This window comes from Hippocampus bargibanti, linkage group LG17 (assembly GCF_051943395.1).
Source record: "Hippocampus bargibanti isolate YZ-2025 linkage group LG17, ASM5194339v1, whole genome shotgun sequence".
In the NCBI taxonomy this organism is placed as follows: Eukaryota; Metazoa; Chordata; class Actinopteri; order Syngnathiformes; family Syngnathidae; genus Hippocampus; species Hippocampus bargibanti.
Genome location: NC_142750.1, coordinates 5304495 through 5321408, shown reverse-complemented (window position 1 = coordinate 5321408; position 16914 = coordinate 5304495). Strand labels below are relative to the sequence as shown.

At 40.6% G+C, this 16914-nt stretch overlaps 1 protein-coding gene and 1 long non-coding RNA gene across 4 annotated transcripts in view; one reads left to right on the top strand and one right to left on the bottom strand.

Moving 5' to 3' along the window:
- The first annotated feature begins 6566 nt into the window (after window positions 1-6566).
- On the top strand, window positions 6567-13071 carry neurod2 (neuronal differentiation 2). 2 transcript variants are annotated; one of them, XM_089019322.1, is made up of 2 exons: window positions 6567-6981; window positions 9795-13071. In XM_089019322.1, the coding sequence occupies exon 2, from the start codon at window positions 9802-9804 to the stop codon at window positions 10888-10890; it is 1089 nt and encodes a 362-aa protein (XP_088875448.1). In that variant the 5' UTR covers window positions 6567-6981; window positions 9795-9801; the 3' UTR covers window positions 10891-13071. The 2 variants fall into 2 exon arrangements, with proteins under 2 accessions (XP_088875448.1, XP_088875449.1); XM_089019323.1 differs by lacking the exon at window positions 6567-6981 and adding an exon at window positions 7017-7143.
- The window catches only part of LOC148885374 (uncharacterized), a 34439-nt gene continuing 25766 nt past the window's right edge, over window positions 8242-16914 (bottom strand). For both annotated transcript variants that reach the window (XR_016118117.1, XR_016118118.1), the window contains one exon: window positions 8242-8981. This is a non-coding gene — a long non-coding RNA (uncharacterized LOC148885374). The remainder of the gene's footprint in view (window positions 8982-16914) is intronic.

Below are 16914 nucleotides of genomic sequence, written 5' to 3'. Positions count from 1 at the left end.
AGTCCTCATACAATTCCCTTTGACCTTCGACCTCCAACGCCATTCCATCAAGCCATAAATGACCATCACAAATGTAAATAAAGTGACTTTATGATACAATGCAGTGTATTTCTTTCATTACAATATAATAGCACATTTATTATACATAGAATAATGTATGTTGTGTGTAGTTTTAAGGCTTATTTAGTCGAAAAGTATATTTTATGGAAACCCGGGAACGGATTATCCCCATCTTAATGGTTTCCTATGGGATTTTTTTTTTTGAGATACACACTTTTCACCTTACACACTCTGTCTAGGAACCAATTAAGTTTGTAAGTTGAGGTCTCACTGTATTTGAATCATATTCATAACTGGATGAGTAACAAGAAAGCATCTTCTCCGAATCTGAAGCCATTGTTTTGATTCTAGAGCACAGCAAGACGTCCTGGCGTGAAACTCGCCATTTCCGGGGTTAGTTTTGGGACACTTTAAGCCATTTTTATTGGTGTTTTGCATTTTGGGTATTTTAGATGCTATAAAACATTTTTCTGATGTCAGTTAGGAAACAAAAAAATGGTGTCGGTTGTCCTTTAATTCCTCTTTGTGCGGGAACAGGTTAAATGTATCGCCTGGACTAATAGATTGATTTGATTATTCCCGGTGGGCAAAAATGGTTGTACTGTTTTACGGTGCCAATTTTGGTGTTTTAATTTATTGACAGACTAAAGCTGGTATTTGGATAGAATTTTTCAGTGTCTCCTTCCACTGTCGATGAATATGCATCCAAAAAAACCCTTTTAGTGGGTGCCCACTGCTTGGCCGCCTGCCAGTTAGCGACACAGCTGGCAGAGCACGGTTGGGGGCGTGGGGGTAAGGTGTAGCTCACATGCCACCAAAATTAAATCGCTTTCTACCTTTGGAAACCTTACAGTTTCTTTGTCGACGCCGCACATCGTGGGGGCCCCCTTCCTCCGAAAACTTGACCTTAGTGACCCCGCCCCATCACATCTTCCTCCTCCTTCGGATGTCCTTTGCCACGTCTCCACTTGATTTATCGCTCTAAAATACCACTGCACTAATTAGTCAAGTAATTAATTAATAGGCATTTGCATTTGTGCATATGCAATTAGTGGCTTGGAGAAAGGAGAGTGCAGATGGGGTCCGTGACGTTGGCTGCTGTGTGTGTGTGTGTGTGTGTGTGTGTGTGTGTGTGTGTGTGTGTGTGTGTGTGTGTGTGTGTGTGTGTGTGTGTGTGTGTGTGTGTGTACTAGTAATAGGTCCAGAAAGACAAGAGAAGTGCAGGTCGTCACCTTGCACGTCTTTACGGGAGGATTGAGAGGGGAAACTAAGTAGGTGTGGCTTGATGACTTTCACCATCGACCGGACGACATTCAGTGGCGAAAAAACAAAATCACATTTTATTGTTTTTCGCATGCTGATTGGTTTAGCAAAAGCAACAGCAGGTGGCCCAGCCACTTGCCACTAATCTGTGTACAAACGCAAACATCATTGAGAGTATTTTGGCACATCTCGGGAGGATGCGGAGAGGTGCCAAAGGCAACATGATAGAAGAACTCTTTTGGATATTGAGCAAATTTGCGGATCCGCAATTTTTTTGGTCCGTCTGACTGGAACGCAAACTCGGAATTCCCTCAGAATGTCATTTCTATAAAAATTAGTATGTGTTGGTTTGTTTTGGATTGGATTATATTAGCTTTTATAAGTCTTACAGTGAAGAAATTTACATTACACACCACAGCAAAGTTAAGATTGGAAGAGGAACGGAAAAGAAGAAGTAGAAAAAACAAAATACAAGAGCTGCTGTAAAGGCAGCTATTCTCTCTGCGCCATCTTGAAGTCAAAAAAACAAAAACAAAAATCCAACACAAAACACAGATAGTCATTCAATTTTAAGCACTTTCTGCACCCTCTTTGTTGCATGAAGCAATTCTACATGAAAGGAGAGGATCAAAGCGTCCTTTTCGCCAGTGGATCATGGTGAAATGTGCGCGTCTGCTACAAGCTAACTGTTGAAAGCAAACACAAAGCCGTAGCATCTATTGATGAAAACAGATTGTCTCACATCTCTTGTCCCACTTAAATCCTCTTCAATTCCAAGCCACGACTCACAATTACATATATGCTGAGGCCCCTTTTTTCTCATCGTCGGCTCCTCGAGCCATGCATCCATCCAGTTTGGCCAACAGCACCGTCCTTTCCGCTGTGAAAATGCTGCCCATTACAGGCACAATCACAAAAAAAATCACAAATGCCCCACAGCTGTCCAGCAATGACAGTCAAATGGCACCGACATTCTTTCCAATTAAAAACAGTGCTGGCATATTCATGCTGCCGAAAACGCGCCCCTCCTCAATGAACGTTGTGGCCGAAAATGCTGAAAAACAATCTGTATCCGTTCCACACGATGCACAAGTACACAAAGTGACAAAAGAAAATACAAAAATAAAACAAGCAAGACTCGTGAGAGCACTTGCTAACAGCTGCCCACTCGGGCGCCATCTTGGACTTCTACTATCCTACTACTATATTATTGTCTTCCTAAAAAATAAACATATCCCTGTCAATAACACTGATCAATTCACCCTCGGTTATAAAACATTTCCCATGTTGACATAATCTGACAAGAAACACGGACTAAAAAAAAAAACCTCGAAATGAAACTACCACAAAAATAAATAAACCTTCTGATATAGCTGCACGTTAGCTTGTTATGCTATTCAACACAGTATGGGTATGATTAGCATTGAGGATTTTTGTACTGGCCTCAAAGCCCCTCCAACCATTTGTTTGGCCCGCCCGCAGCCAGACGCAGGCTAAAGTGCTGCTGTTGACGTTCAGCATCCATTTTGGCAAGGTCACTTGAAGGTTGTTGTCGACCTTCTCTTGCCAGTCCTCGATTTGGCACCGCTTTGGCTGGCACAGAAGCCTTATGACTCCCATTAACCATTGTTGATGACTTCCTTGAACCGGGGGCATGCTCAAGTTTGTTCATGACACAGCTTGGGATCAACCCAAAATAACATTTGCACTGTGAATAATAATAATAATAATAATAATAATAATAATAATAATAATAATAATAATAATAATAATAATAATAATAATAATAATAATGCTACTACCACTACTACTACTAATACTAAGAATACTACTACTACTATTACTACTACTACTAATAATAATAATAATAATAATAATAATAAGTAGAAGAAGTAGAAGACGTAGAAGAAGAAGTAGAAGAAGACGAAGAATAAGAAGAAGAAGAAGAAGAAGAAGAAGAAGAAGAAGAAGAAGAACAAGAAGAAGAAGAAGAAGAAGAACAAGAACAAGAACAAGAATAAGAATAAGAATAATAAGAACAAGAACAACAACAACAACAACAACAAGAACAAGAACAAGAATCAGAATAATAATAATAATAATAATAATAATAATAAGAATAAGAAGAAGAATAATAAGAAGAAGAAGAAGAAGAAGAACAAAAACAAGAACAATAAGAATAAGAATAAGAATAAGAAGAAGAAGAACAAGAACAAGAAGAAGAAGAAGAAGAGCAAGAATAAGAATAAGAATAAGAATAAGAAGAACAAGAATAATAATAATAATAAGAAGAAGAAGAAGAACAAGAACAAGAACAAGAACAAGAACAAGAACAAGAATAAGAATAAGAATAAGAATAATAAGAACAAGAACAAGAATAAGAATCAGAATAATAATAATAATAATAATAATAATAATAATAATAAGAATAAGAAGAAGAAGAATTGGATTGGCCTTTATTAGTCTGGCAGTGGAGAAATAAGAATAAGAATAAGAATACATTTCATTTATAAGGAATCGAAAAGGGGATTAATTGATGAAATGATGTTTATTATTAACTCATTCACTGCCAGACGTGCAAAATATGTTCACTCCAGTGCCAGGGTTTTTGTCATTGTTACTTTAATTCCAGGACACACAAAATATTGAGTTTTAGGACTACATTCAATGCAGGGTATGATACCTTAAACTCTCTTCTTTTATCCTGAGAAAAAGAGTTGATTCCTAAATGATATGGGTCTGGAGTTATATGAGCTTGAAATGAGGACGGCTGTCCAGAATACAATGCAATACATACATATTGGTTTATATAGCGCTTCTACAACAACTCAAGCTGTAAGAAAGCGCTAACATGGAAAAAAGGGAAATGCTGCCCCCTTGTGGAAGGGAAAAACATTGCCAGAGGTTATGGCCAGTGCTTTATCGGCACCCAAAGAAGAAAAAATAAAACCCGAACAAATTCGGGGATGGCAGTGAATGAGTTAAATTATTAATTTATGAAATGATATTGATGTATTTTTTTTCCTCGTCGGTTTGGAAAACTTAAAAGGTCTTAGGCGGCATCACATTTGTCCTATTGTGGCGCCATCTTTGCATCTGTGTGCTTCCAGGTTGACATCCCCGCATCCCTTCAGGGATGGACTCATTAGTGAACAAGCATCATCACATACAACGCTTATTTCACCGCTGCTTACATACACACGCACACACACACACACACACACACACACACACACACACACACACACACACACACACACACACACACACACACATAGAGTACAACGCAACAAGCTTGTATCGCCGCCATGTCACCTCCTCCCTCAACCTGACGACTCTTCGCCAGCCAAATTGGACGAGTCGGTCATGGAGCTCATTTCTCCCGCATTAGCTCCACTAATAGACACTAAACAGAGATCTCAGTTCAGGGACGGACAAAACAAAATGGCCGCTCGAGAGGCGACAGGGCCAGTCAAGGTGCCAACTCTCCCTCACTATAGGAGACGTGGCCTTCGTTCACGATTGGCACACCTGCGGCCAGCGTTATCACCTCAGCACGCGAGTCGCCATTAAAAGCAAAAATGTGTCCACCCCAGTAGTTTTTGTCATTGTCACTCAAATTCCAGGACAAACAGAATATTGAGTTTTAGGACTTCATCAAGATTCAATGCAGTGTTAAAAATCTTACTGTCTGCTTTCATCAGAAAAAAGGGTTACATTGCTACCTTGGCTTACGAACTTAATTGGTTCCCAAACAAAGTGTGTAAGGCGAAAAGTGTGTATCCCAAAAATTCATTTCCCATAGGAAACCATTAAAATGAGAATAATCCGTTCCCAGGTCCCCATAAAACGTAATTTTAAGCCTTAAAACTACACAAAATATACCTTATTTTATGTATAATAAATGTGATATTGTATTATCATTAAAGAAATAAACTACAGTAAAATAAAGTTGTTTTATTTTGTGATGGTCGATGATGGCTTGATGGAATGGATTGAATCTGCGTGATCCAGGTCTTTCCGAGAATTGAAACTGAAGGGCCTATGAAGAATAGGCATGGAAATGCTGCCCCCTCCTGGAAGGGATAAAGCATTAAATATACAGTAAAGTCTCGTTATATCGATATTCAAGGGAGTCCGAAAAAATATCGATATAACCGGGACTATCGATATATCCGACCCTGTTTGCATGTAATTTTCTCCGTGCGTGCATAGAAATAGTATCGATATAACCGGGACTATCGATATATCCGATATCGATATAACGAGACTTTACTGTATATGATAATTTTTTCCCCCTAGGCCTCGTTTATAACGCGCACCCAAACTTTGAGTTCTTTTTTTAGGTAGAAAATGTTGCGCGTTATACTCGAATAAATGCGGTATATGGGTCTGGAGTTATTTGAGCTTGAAAAGGCGGTGGGCAAGGTGCGGAGGGTCCAGTAGGATTTTTTTAGGCACTCTTGCAGTGTGCAAGTCCTCAAGAGTGGGAACTCCGCTAAAGGTAGAGTTCGATATAGAAAAACACAAATCTCTCGGCGATCTCAGCACCCACAAAATCTTCCCAGAAAAGCACAAAATGGTGGAATGACACCCGCATCCCTCCCCATTGCAAAGCAAGGTCACATGCTCCTTTTTTCTCCCAAAGCTTTCCCATCAAATAGGTCACCGGCAACAAAACGCCAACCGAGGCTTGCGCATGGCATCATAGGATCCAATTAGGTAAATAAATAAACAACATGCCTTCTGCTCGGGCGGGCCTTAATGCACTTCTAATGCATTCTCCCAAACCCCCCCAACCCCCTCCAACCACCAGTGGCCCTGCAGTGTGGCAGGCTGCACCTTTCTCTACTTAATTGATGTAATTGTACGATAAGCCGCCTACAGTCTTAACGCCGGACGCTAAACTGATTAATCGCTTGTGTTAATATGATTTAATAGCGGGTGATCTCCTTAATGCGGTTAGCCATGCAATTCATATACCATCCATAATAAGGGTGACCTGTGTGATCATAAAGATCTTCTTTTTAAAGGATGTTTGGTCTTATCTATATATATTTTTGTGTGTGTCGCCATTTTATTTGATTGTGTGTGTTTTTTGCTGCCTTTGTGCGCCACTAGTGTGGTGACAGATGGCAAAGCCCCCCCAATTCCTCCTCCTCTTCCTCCACACTTCTCTAGCTCTCCGTGTCTGTCTCTCCATCCCTCTTGCTCCACCCCTCCGGGGAGGCCAGATCCCTCCGAATGCGGGCGCATGTCAATCAGCAGACCCCTCATGTGATGGCTCTTGCCAGTGACGTGAAGCCATATGGACGCTGGCATCGCAGTCTTATAGCTGCTATGTAACCTTCCTTGCTTTTTTTCTCTCTCTCTTTTCTGTCTCTCTCTTTCTCCTGCTCGCCCTTTTTCGTGGAGGTGGTGGAGGAAAGGGGCCGTGACACCCATTGAAGGCAGAGCCTGCTCTGTACAGCACCTGCACGCCAACGTGGAGGGACCATGCCGCTTCGGTCCCTGAAGATGGTGGTCTGAAATTAAAAAAAAAAAAAAAAAAAAAAAAAAAAAAAAAAAAAAAAAAGCGACCCCACCCCTTTCTTTTTATCTTGGCTACTGGGCCTCCACCCCTCCCCTCCCATCCCACGAGAAGAGCTCAAAGCGCAGGTGAGTTTGCGAGCGTTGGAGAGACAATATCGCATTTTCCGGATGCTCTCGAACGCACCTTTTCTTGTCATTGGAATCAAGTCGCGTGCGTGTTCCGTGCGGAAGGATATGAGCTGAATCGATACTTGTCTCGAATGAAATCAGATTAATTCATGTCGATGGGTAAGCAATGTTTCTTTTTTCGATAAAATGACCGAATGATTTTGTCGTTCATTAAATAACCCCCAAGCGTGTTTCCTTCGAGAAAAAAAAGAGCCGTTTTCGATCGTCGTCTAATTAATAAGATGAAATTTACAGATTTGAAGGTTTACATGAGATTAGATTTGGTTTGTTATGGCGCACAGATGTAATTATCGTTCATTTAAATACAATATTTTTTAACAGGAAATTACGTTGTTTTTTTTTAACCGACAATAAATTCGCATCGTTCACCAGCTCCTTAAAAGTACACACACGTTTTAATGAAGTCTCAGCCTACGGCCCACTATTATATATTTCACGAGCTCTAAAAGCCCGACAAGCATGCGTCCATCTGTACAGGCGCACGCGTGCATGCAGTGGAAATCAATTTCGTGTTTTTGCATGCTTGGCCTGTTAATTGTTTTTGCTGCTAATTGCCGAGACGAAAACAGACGCGAGTGTGTGTGTATGTTTTTTTTAAGTAGGTTTTGCCTCTGGCGTACTCACACACACTCAGTCGTAAAGATAATTACCTAAAAGTGCTCGACCATCTTACATTTTTTTGCAGAGTGATAAAATGCTTATTTTTTCGAATCTATTAATCAAGTAATGGCTACTTTGTAACATTGATATTTATTTTACGCATTTTCTTATGATAAGATTGAAACAAATGGCCTTGATGTTTCCTTCTACTTGTATATTTGAGAAATATTTTTTTCTCACACACACACACACACACACACACACACACACACACACACACACACTCTATATATATATAAACACATACATATACATATACACACACATATATAAACACATACATACACATACATATACATATACACACATATACATATAAATATATCTATATAACATATATAAAGATTTATACATATATATAATTTCCATACTTCATATTATCCAATTGGCAAAAAAATGACAGTCAAATCAACAATGAAAATGTAAAATGTTCTTTAAAACACATTGCTTTTTGAACCATGTGATTTTTTTCAATAGTCACAAAATGTGTACCCCCTAAAAAAGATGAAAATGACACAACTGACATTATTGTTGTTTATTGTTATTACATTATTATTTTGTTTAATACAATAATGTAATTTTACAGGAGGCAATTGGATTGGATTGGATTTGCCTTTATTAGTCTCGCGGTGGAGAAATATTCCCAATATGATTATGATTATTATTTTTGGGAGGGGGGGGGGGTCCTTCTGTCGTCCTATGACAAGATGTGTTCAGGATGAATAGTGTTGGAATGCAGCCAGGAGTGGATGTGGGCGGTGCCCGGCCTCCCTCTCCCATTTGTCACCCTCTCATGGGACATGTAATGTCCCCCCCCTTACCCCGAAGGCCTCCCACTTGCCCCCCCACTCCTACCAGAGTACAATGTGATGAACAAATACTGAACTTTTATTGTAATGTACGATGACAACTGACAAGTGAAGCATAATATTGTATTTCTAGTGTACCCCCAAAATGGACTCTATAGCATCCCCTCCCCATTAAAAGGTAGAAGTAATACCTAACAGCAAATTCTGCTGGAGAAGATAACTTGTGCTAAAATTATCGCTATAAATATCAACAGTTTATACTTTAAAGTTGTTTCATCTGATATGATTGCATGTTTCGCCCAGAACAAAAATAATAGAGTACTTCAATCAATTTCAAACTCACCTCTGATGCCAGCGAAGGCCCCTGCATTATCATGGGGAAGCTCAGGGAATCCGTCTACTGCTTTGGAAAACGTTTAACGCACTTCCACATCGCGCAAAAATGAATTGGCCGTTTGTAGTTTGAACCTGAAAAACAAAAACAGAAAAAAAAAGACCCTCATAGAGTGAGAATATGTTTTTCAGGGACACATTTATAGTAATTAAAAACATTGCTCCTGAAACTTAAAACTTCTGAGAAGATTTTAAATAGCGCAGACTCTCCAGAACAACCCAGTCTAAAAGTAGGCCCCATCTCCAACATACAAAGATTGTCTCTTGTAGATGTGCATCACTTCAACCTAGTTCCCTGGAAGAACTTATACGTTCCCATTTGAATGACACTTTGGCGCCGTCTTGTGGCATTTTGTGGTAGTTCACGAAGTGCAAAAACACCAAAATTCACGATTATTGATTTGAAAAGAAATTTGAGAAGAAAGGAGCGTCAGCGCAGAGTGCCGATGCGTATGTGGAACTGTCGCGGCTTGGAATTGAAGCGGATTTACATGCGACAGGAATGAATGGCTCACTGTGTCTTTTGTGTTGGGTCACATTATTTGTTATTTAGTTGTATTTTTTGTTCTTTTGACTTCAAGATGGCGCCACGAGAGCGGCTGCCTTTACAGCAGCTACTGTATTTTGCTTTTCGACTTCTTCCATTCCTTTCCTGTTCTTTTCATTAACTTTGCTGCTGTGAAATGTAAATGTCTCCTTTGCGAGACTAATAAAGGCTTGAATGCAATCCAAAATGTGCGGGGAATTACTGTAATGTGAATCTGTAACAAAAAATGCCTGTGATGCATTCAAGGACTTTGAAAAATTATATAACTGCAAGCTTTTTCTCCCTTGAGTGTAGTGATGACAATTTCATAGCTTGTGTTCCTTTTCCCTTCTTCCTTCCAGAGGCAAAATGTTGACAAGGCTTTTCAACGATCCTTCACTGCTCCCCGACGTGCAGAAATATTCGGGTTGGGCGGACGATAGCGACGACGATAAGAACAAAGAGGAAGACGTCGATACGGGGGATAACATGGACGCCTCCTCCGAACTTCGAGGCGGAAGCCGGACGCATTCCGAGCACGCCGGCGAGGATGAGGACGACGAGGACGACGACGACGGCGTCGAGGACGACGACTGCGACGACACGGAGGGCGAGCGTCCCAAAAAACGAGGCCCGAAGAAGCGGAAGATGACGCAGGCTCGTATCGAGCGCTCCAAGATGCGGCGCATCAAGGCCAACGCCCGCGAGCGAACCCGTATGCACGACCTCAACTCGGCGCTGGACAACCTGCGCAAGGTGGTCCCTTGCTACTCCAAGACGCAGAAACTCTCCAAAATCGAGACTCTGCGCCTGGCCAAGAACTACATCTGGGCCCTGTCGGAGATCCTGCGCTCGGGAAAGCGTCCTGACCTGGTGTCCTACGTCCAGACCTTGTGCAAGGGTCTCTCGCAGCCCACCACCAACCTGGTAGCCGGTTGCCTGCAGCTCAACTCGCGAAACTTCCTGACCGAGCAGCAATGTCCCGAAGGGGCTCGCTACGGCTCGGGGTCCTTCGCCATGCACTCGTACCCGTACCAATGCGGCCGACTGTCCAGCCCGCACTGCCGCCAGGGTTCGAACTCGCACCCGCTGGGCTCGCACGGCTACTGTCCGGCGGCGTACGACTCGGCTTACGGGGGCGGCGGATCCCCGGAGTACAACAGCCCAGAGTACGAGGGGCCGCTCAGCCCGCCGCTATGCGTCAACGGGAACTTTGCCCTCAAGCACCAAGGCGCGGCGTCGCCCGATCACGACAAAGCGTACCACTACTCTATGCACTACTCGGGATTGGCCGGTTCCAGGGCCGGCGGGGGCGGCCCCCACAACCTGGTTTTCGGCTCCTCGGCGGGACGCGGTGCAGCCATACACTCGGAAAACGTCTTGCCTTACCACGACATGCACTTGCACCACGAGCGCGCGCCCGCCTATGACGAACTCAATGCCTTTTTCCACAATTAAACCCGAGCGATAGAGCGCCCCCTTGCTGCCCACAATCTTAACTCATGATTCATTGATTTGAGTTTTTTATTTCTTGTTTGGAATTATCAGGGAAATGATTCGTGAAAACGCACGCCAACACTCAACAGAGAAATCTTTAATGTACGCTTTTATTTTCAAACGAGATTTGTCATGATTAATCGATGATTAATCGACGATTATTCGACAATTAATCGACAATTAATCGACAATTAATCGGTTGCTTTTTAAACCCGATTAATCATTTTGCTGTCATTTTCTGCATTTAAAATTGGATTATAGATTCCTGTACACCAATCAAAAACGTGTGTTTCTTATATGTACTAAAACAGTCATTTGAATTGGAATACATTAAAAAAAATACAAATGAATGATCTTCATGACTAAACGTTAGCACAATAAAGCAAGCACATTGTAACAATGTGGTATCTTTTACCGAATACAACAGTTCTGTAAACTCTTATTTTTTGTTATTAAATTCAAGAAAGCCAAATTTCACAATAAAAGTAAAAAATACAAAAAAATACTACTACTAAAAAATTACTAGCACTGTACTTGCAAAAAAAACAACCCATTTCAAATTCCTCTCTGATGTCAGCGAACAGGGAAATCTAACTACGCTTTTATTTCCAAGCTAGACGCATGGCGACTAATCGCCAATTATTCGTCGATTAATCGGTTATTTATAGAACAGATTCATCATTTTGCTGCCTTTTTCCACATTTAAAATTGTCCCAATTCCCAGCATCTTTGCCTATCAAGGGTAAAAATGCAGAGATTTAAGTTGGAATAAGTCATTTAAATTGGAATAATAATACAAAAATACTCATTATATGACAACAATGTTAGTAAAGCAATACAACAGTTCTGTAAACTCATTTTAAAAATAAATGCAGGAAAGCCAAATTTCACAAAAAAATGAAAAACATCAAAATGAAAAACAGTTTGCTCATCTTAAAATTGTATTGATGTTTGTTGCCTTGAAATTTTGAGTTTATGCTTTTATGCATTAGTCCATCACAATTATCCAAAACAAATTATTTTATTTCGGACAAGAGTGATGAGATTTGATTTTTCGAATCCTAATTAATTTTAATTAACTTCTACACTTTCGACTCAAAGTAATATCATGTTTGCTAATAAGAGTGTGGCCATTTAAACGTTTTCCCCCAATTCGTTGATTAACTAAGAGAACAATTGATCATAATAAAATAATTAACAGCTGCAGCCCTATTTCAAAGAGAAATACAATTATTTATATTTATGTTCATGATCGTTCATACTGCTTATTTGCCATTCGAATATTGGAAAAAGCACATTTATGATTTTTATTCTTTTTTTCTTTTTTGTTAATGAAATCATTCATTAAACAGCTTTGAGGGCTATTTGGATTTTCTTTCCTTTGCTCAAATCTGTTGTTTGGTGTAACATTTCACGCAACATTTGGCATCTATGCAAAAGCAGAAAAAAGCGTTTCGTATTTTTCCTCGTTCTTGAACTGACCTGTTATATCCTATTTTTTTTCCATTTTCACTTCATAATTATTTATTATTGCTTCCGAACGTCTATTTGTTATTGTGTCCCGCCTCCCCTGTTGTTGAAATGAATAGTGAATGGATACTTGTTTATTTATTCATTTTCCCCATCCGGTCCTTAAATTTTGTATTCAAATCAAACTGTGAGGCATACAAATAATTACAATAAAATGATCAACTATGAGCTTGCACAACTTGATTCATTTGCATTATTTTTTACTCGCGTCATATTTCCACCCCACTTCGATCAGAACTTAAACGAAGCGATTAGTAACGTGAAAGCCTCCTTCACCCGCCCCCATGTTGGCATTATTTTCCTCCCCTGCGCGAGGTAACTTGGCACCCAAAATGAATCAGAGCCTCACGCGTGCCAGATATAGTCATATTTTTACAAAACCGTCGTTTAAAATACAACTCTGTGTGTATCAGTTTTAATTAATGCGGATTTTTTTTGTGTGTGGTGGATTTACAGAACGGCGAATTTAACGAGGTCGGTGATACGTTCAAGGTCAACCGGTTAATTTGGGTGACAGACGTTTTTTTTTTCTTTGCAATTCTTTCGTTTTATTTCCATACGTGTTTCAAATGCCTTGTTTTAATTGTGTTTTTAGTCAATTCATAACTTTGCTGCTGTGAAATGTGAATTAATCCACTGTGAAAATAATAAATGTAAATCCAATCCAATACAATTTAACTCCGCCATTTTGTGTAGGCCTGTACTTTTTTTGGCTTTCAACAATAATTATTACATTTCAACGATCGCAATAAAAAGAAGCGGTGGTTAAATTACATAAACATGTTTTTGATTTGGGAATTTTCATTGATGTACATTATTTTTATTAGTTGAGAAAACGTCACTTGACAAGCAGCGCTTTCTACTGTATCATCACACACACACACACACGCATATAAAACAAAAGAAAATATAATAGACAATCTGGCGCATCCGTTGCCACGTCAACTGCTTTTGGACCGATGCCCCAGAACCCATATGCCACTCCGCCCGGCAAATAAATAAATAAAATAAAATACAAGAGCCGTTTCATCGTGACCACCCGCGAATTAAATAGAGTAAGGCCTTACAAAGGCCCCCCTTCGATCCTTTGAACGCAGCATCCTCATCTTTACGGTTATGCAACTCGATTTAAAAAAATATATTTCCAATTTAAATATTATTCATTGTAACAGTTACATTTAACCTTTAATTTTATTTGATGCCTTTTGAACGTTTTTGCACATCACATATCCGCATTTCATTTTAATTCCGGAAATGTTCGTCACAAGGCCTCCCCACATCAAAAATGCACATCGTTCTATTGTTACATTAATAACGACAGTTGGAATATTCTATATAATATCGTTTAAGGGAGAGTAGGTGACAACATTTTCAATGCTGCCATTTCATTGCTACTGTTTTAACAACAATGATTCCCCAATTAAATTATTTTTATTTAAATTAAATTTAAATTGATGAATTCCTACTTTGTGCACGCCTTATTTTTATGTGTGTACGTGTGGAAAACAGAGAGAGAAATAGAGAGTGAGAGAGAGAGCAGGAAGAGCCAAGTCCCTTAATGTTCCTCGCAGTATAGCAGCAGGGTTCTCAGGCCAAAGCGGGAGTGGTCTGGGGAAGGGGGAAGCGGGGGTCTCCATCATCCATGTCGCCTTTATATATTTATTTTTGGGGGGAGTGGGGGGATAAGCATCTGTTCATAATCCAACAGTGTGTACACATTCAGCATTTACAATACAATACATATTACCAGTTTCCAGCACAACTTTAGTTGGCTGACGAAGCTCTTCGGATGAGGAGCGAAATGTCGACATCTTCAAAGGAGTACAGATGATGGCTGAGGAAACCTTTTCCTCAATACATATTGATTTATATTTAGAAATATTCTCATTTGTATTTTTATCCTGCACACTTCAGTCTTGTTTTCCATGTATTTATATTTTAACCCTGCACATGCACAAGCCTTACTTTCTACTTTTTCTGCATGCTATTTTTTCTCCTCTTAAAAACAATCTTAAAGTTGCGGTGACAACGTGTGTGTGTGTGTGTGTGTGTGTGTGTGTGTGTGTGTGTGTGTGTGAGTGATATCACTGTTTAAATTATCGTGTACTGTGCAGCCAGCCCACTCTCTTTCTCACTCAAACTTGAGAGTTTGTCCGACATGGCCATGAGCAAAATGTCACAAGTACAATAGTGTGAAGTCCAATTAGCCACCAGAAGACCAGATAATTATTAAATAAATCCATACAAGTGTGAGTGTGTGTGTGTGCTCTTTGCTGATATTTTTAGTAAGAACAATATAGAAAGGATGCAATAAATCAAAAATATAGCTTATATAGCTTGAAATCAAAGTTGAATTTCAAATTAGCTTTCCCCCCCAAAAAAAAAAATCATGTAAATGCCATAAAATGAACACTGGCGCGTGTGGCTGCCGCTGCTCACCCACAGAAAAACTTATCCTGTGAGAGTAAAGTGACCTTGAGAGTTTTGAAAGGCGCTTAGAAATGCAATGTATTATTATTATTATTATTATTATTATTATTGTTATTATTGAATGATTCTCGCTCCACCCGAATGACACCTTGCATCTTGAAATTTTAAATAGTCTCAAGACCCCTACCCACTTTTGAGGACTTGCACAGTAAATGAAACAATACAAGAGCGCAGAAATTTCAACTGGACCCTCCACACCCTGCCCACCACCTTTTCCAGCTCCTTGTCATATTTTCAATTCCCGAATAAATTGGTGAATGGCAGTGAATGAGTTAAGGACCTCAATGCCCCCGCGCCCCCCAAATATGGACCACTAAATAAAGAGGGGGCAAAAGTGCCGAAACAGATGAGGAGGAGGATGCTGATGCTAATGACATTCAGCAACATCTGTGTGTTTACGCACACTCAAGTGAAGAAGAAGAAGATGATGAAGAGCTGCAGGTCCTGCTCCAGGGAGAAATTCCAGGACAGGGAGGGGATGAAAGGGGGTCTTTTTGGCGGGTGGCCAAGAACGTTGAGGGGCGGGGGAGCAACATCTGGCAGATGTGCAACAAAAAACACTCTTTTTATTTTTGGACAAATGAGCACCTTGTCGTCATCCTCACGGAATGCGGGTGTGACGTGGAGGTGTGGGGTCAGTGCAAGGGTTGTGGGGTGGGGGGTCTGGCCTCAGTTTAGGAGGTTAAGTAGGAGCGTGTGCGGGAACGCAACTGGATGGGATGGTTGGGGTGAGGGGGCGGGCTTTGGTTGCTGGTCTGGACAGATGGCGTGCGCGTGGGTCCATTATGATAGGTTTGGAGGATGCCCTCGTGGTCACATGGGCAGCAGTAATTGGCCTCCATATTGACCAGTTTGCAGCGCTGAGGGGTAGCAGGGTGTTGGGGAGTCTGGGGGGGGGGTTCTCCCAGCTGGACCTGTCACATGGCATTGAGCATACCCCACTGATCACCTCCCTATACTCTGCCTTGAACCCTTCAAACAAACCCTACCTACGCTTCACCTACTTTGTCTGGATGCCTTCACAATCAGTTCTGCAGGCCCTGGAGCATCAAATGTGTCGATCAAACTGTTGCTCTAACCAATCAGATTTCGAGTTGGCAACACAAAAAGGGGTACCAAGGTCTTCTTGAAGGCACAGGTCAACGTCAGAGTTTTCGCAAACTATGATTAGTTATTCGCTAGCCAATCATAGTTTGCGAAAACTACTCTGATCACAAGTTGCTAGTGACAAGAGTATACTGGCCAGAGTTAGCATACTGTATCGGTAGCGAGCGGCATAAGCAAATATATTGATTTAATAGCAGTTTTGTCACCCCAAATTGGCTGAAGGAGTAGAAGAAACGGATTTGGTTGGAGATTTACTGTTAAAGCAATTTTCAAGACGGACTTTACAAAAAAAAAAAATGGACATACAGTAAAGTCTCGTTATATCGATATTCAAGGGAGTCCGAAAAATATCGATATAACCGGGACTATCGATATATCCGACCCTGTTTGCATGTAATTTTCTCCGTGCGTCCATAGAAATAGTATCGATATAACCGGGACTATCGAAATATCCAATATCGATATAATGAGACTTTACTGTAATTAAGAAAGGTCGGTCAGCTATTTCCCGGCTAATGGTACCCTCTAGTGGACTTGTAGTAAATCACACCACACTTTTTTCAGTCCGGATTGATTCAGACATAGCACTACTGAAGGCCTACTGATTTCAACACAAGGAAAACTCCGATTAATAGTGTTTGTAAAAATATTAATTAAAACTAACATAAAGGGGGTAAAATCCTTAGCGGCTGCAGACCGGAATTGCTGCCACGGCTGAATGTTGTGCTATCGTGGCTGATATGCTTCATAGAAAAATGGGTTTCAGAAGCTGTGTGAAGATATTTCTTTTTGCCACAGTGTGACAACAAATCCATGAACACTCTGGAACACTCATTTGAAACATGTTGCAAAATGAAC

Bases quoted from the DNA above. Each gene is read 5' to 3' on its own strand.
- neurod2 (XM_089019322.1), top strand. From the start codon at position 9,802: ATGTTGACAAGGCTTTTCAACGATCCTTCACTGCTCCCCGACGTGCAG.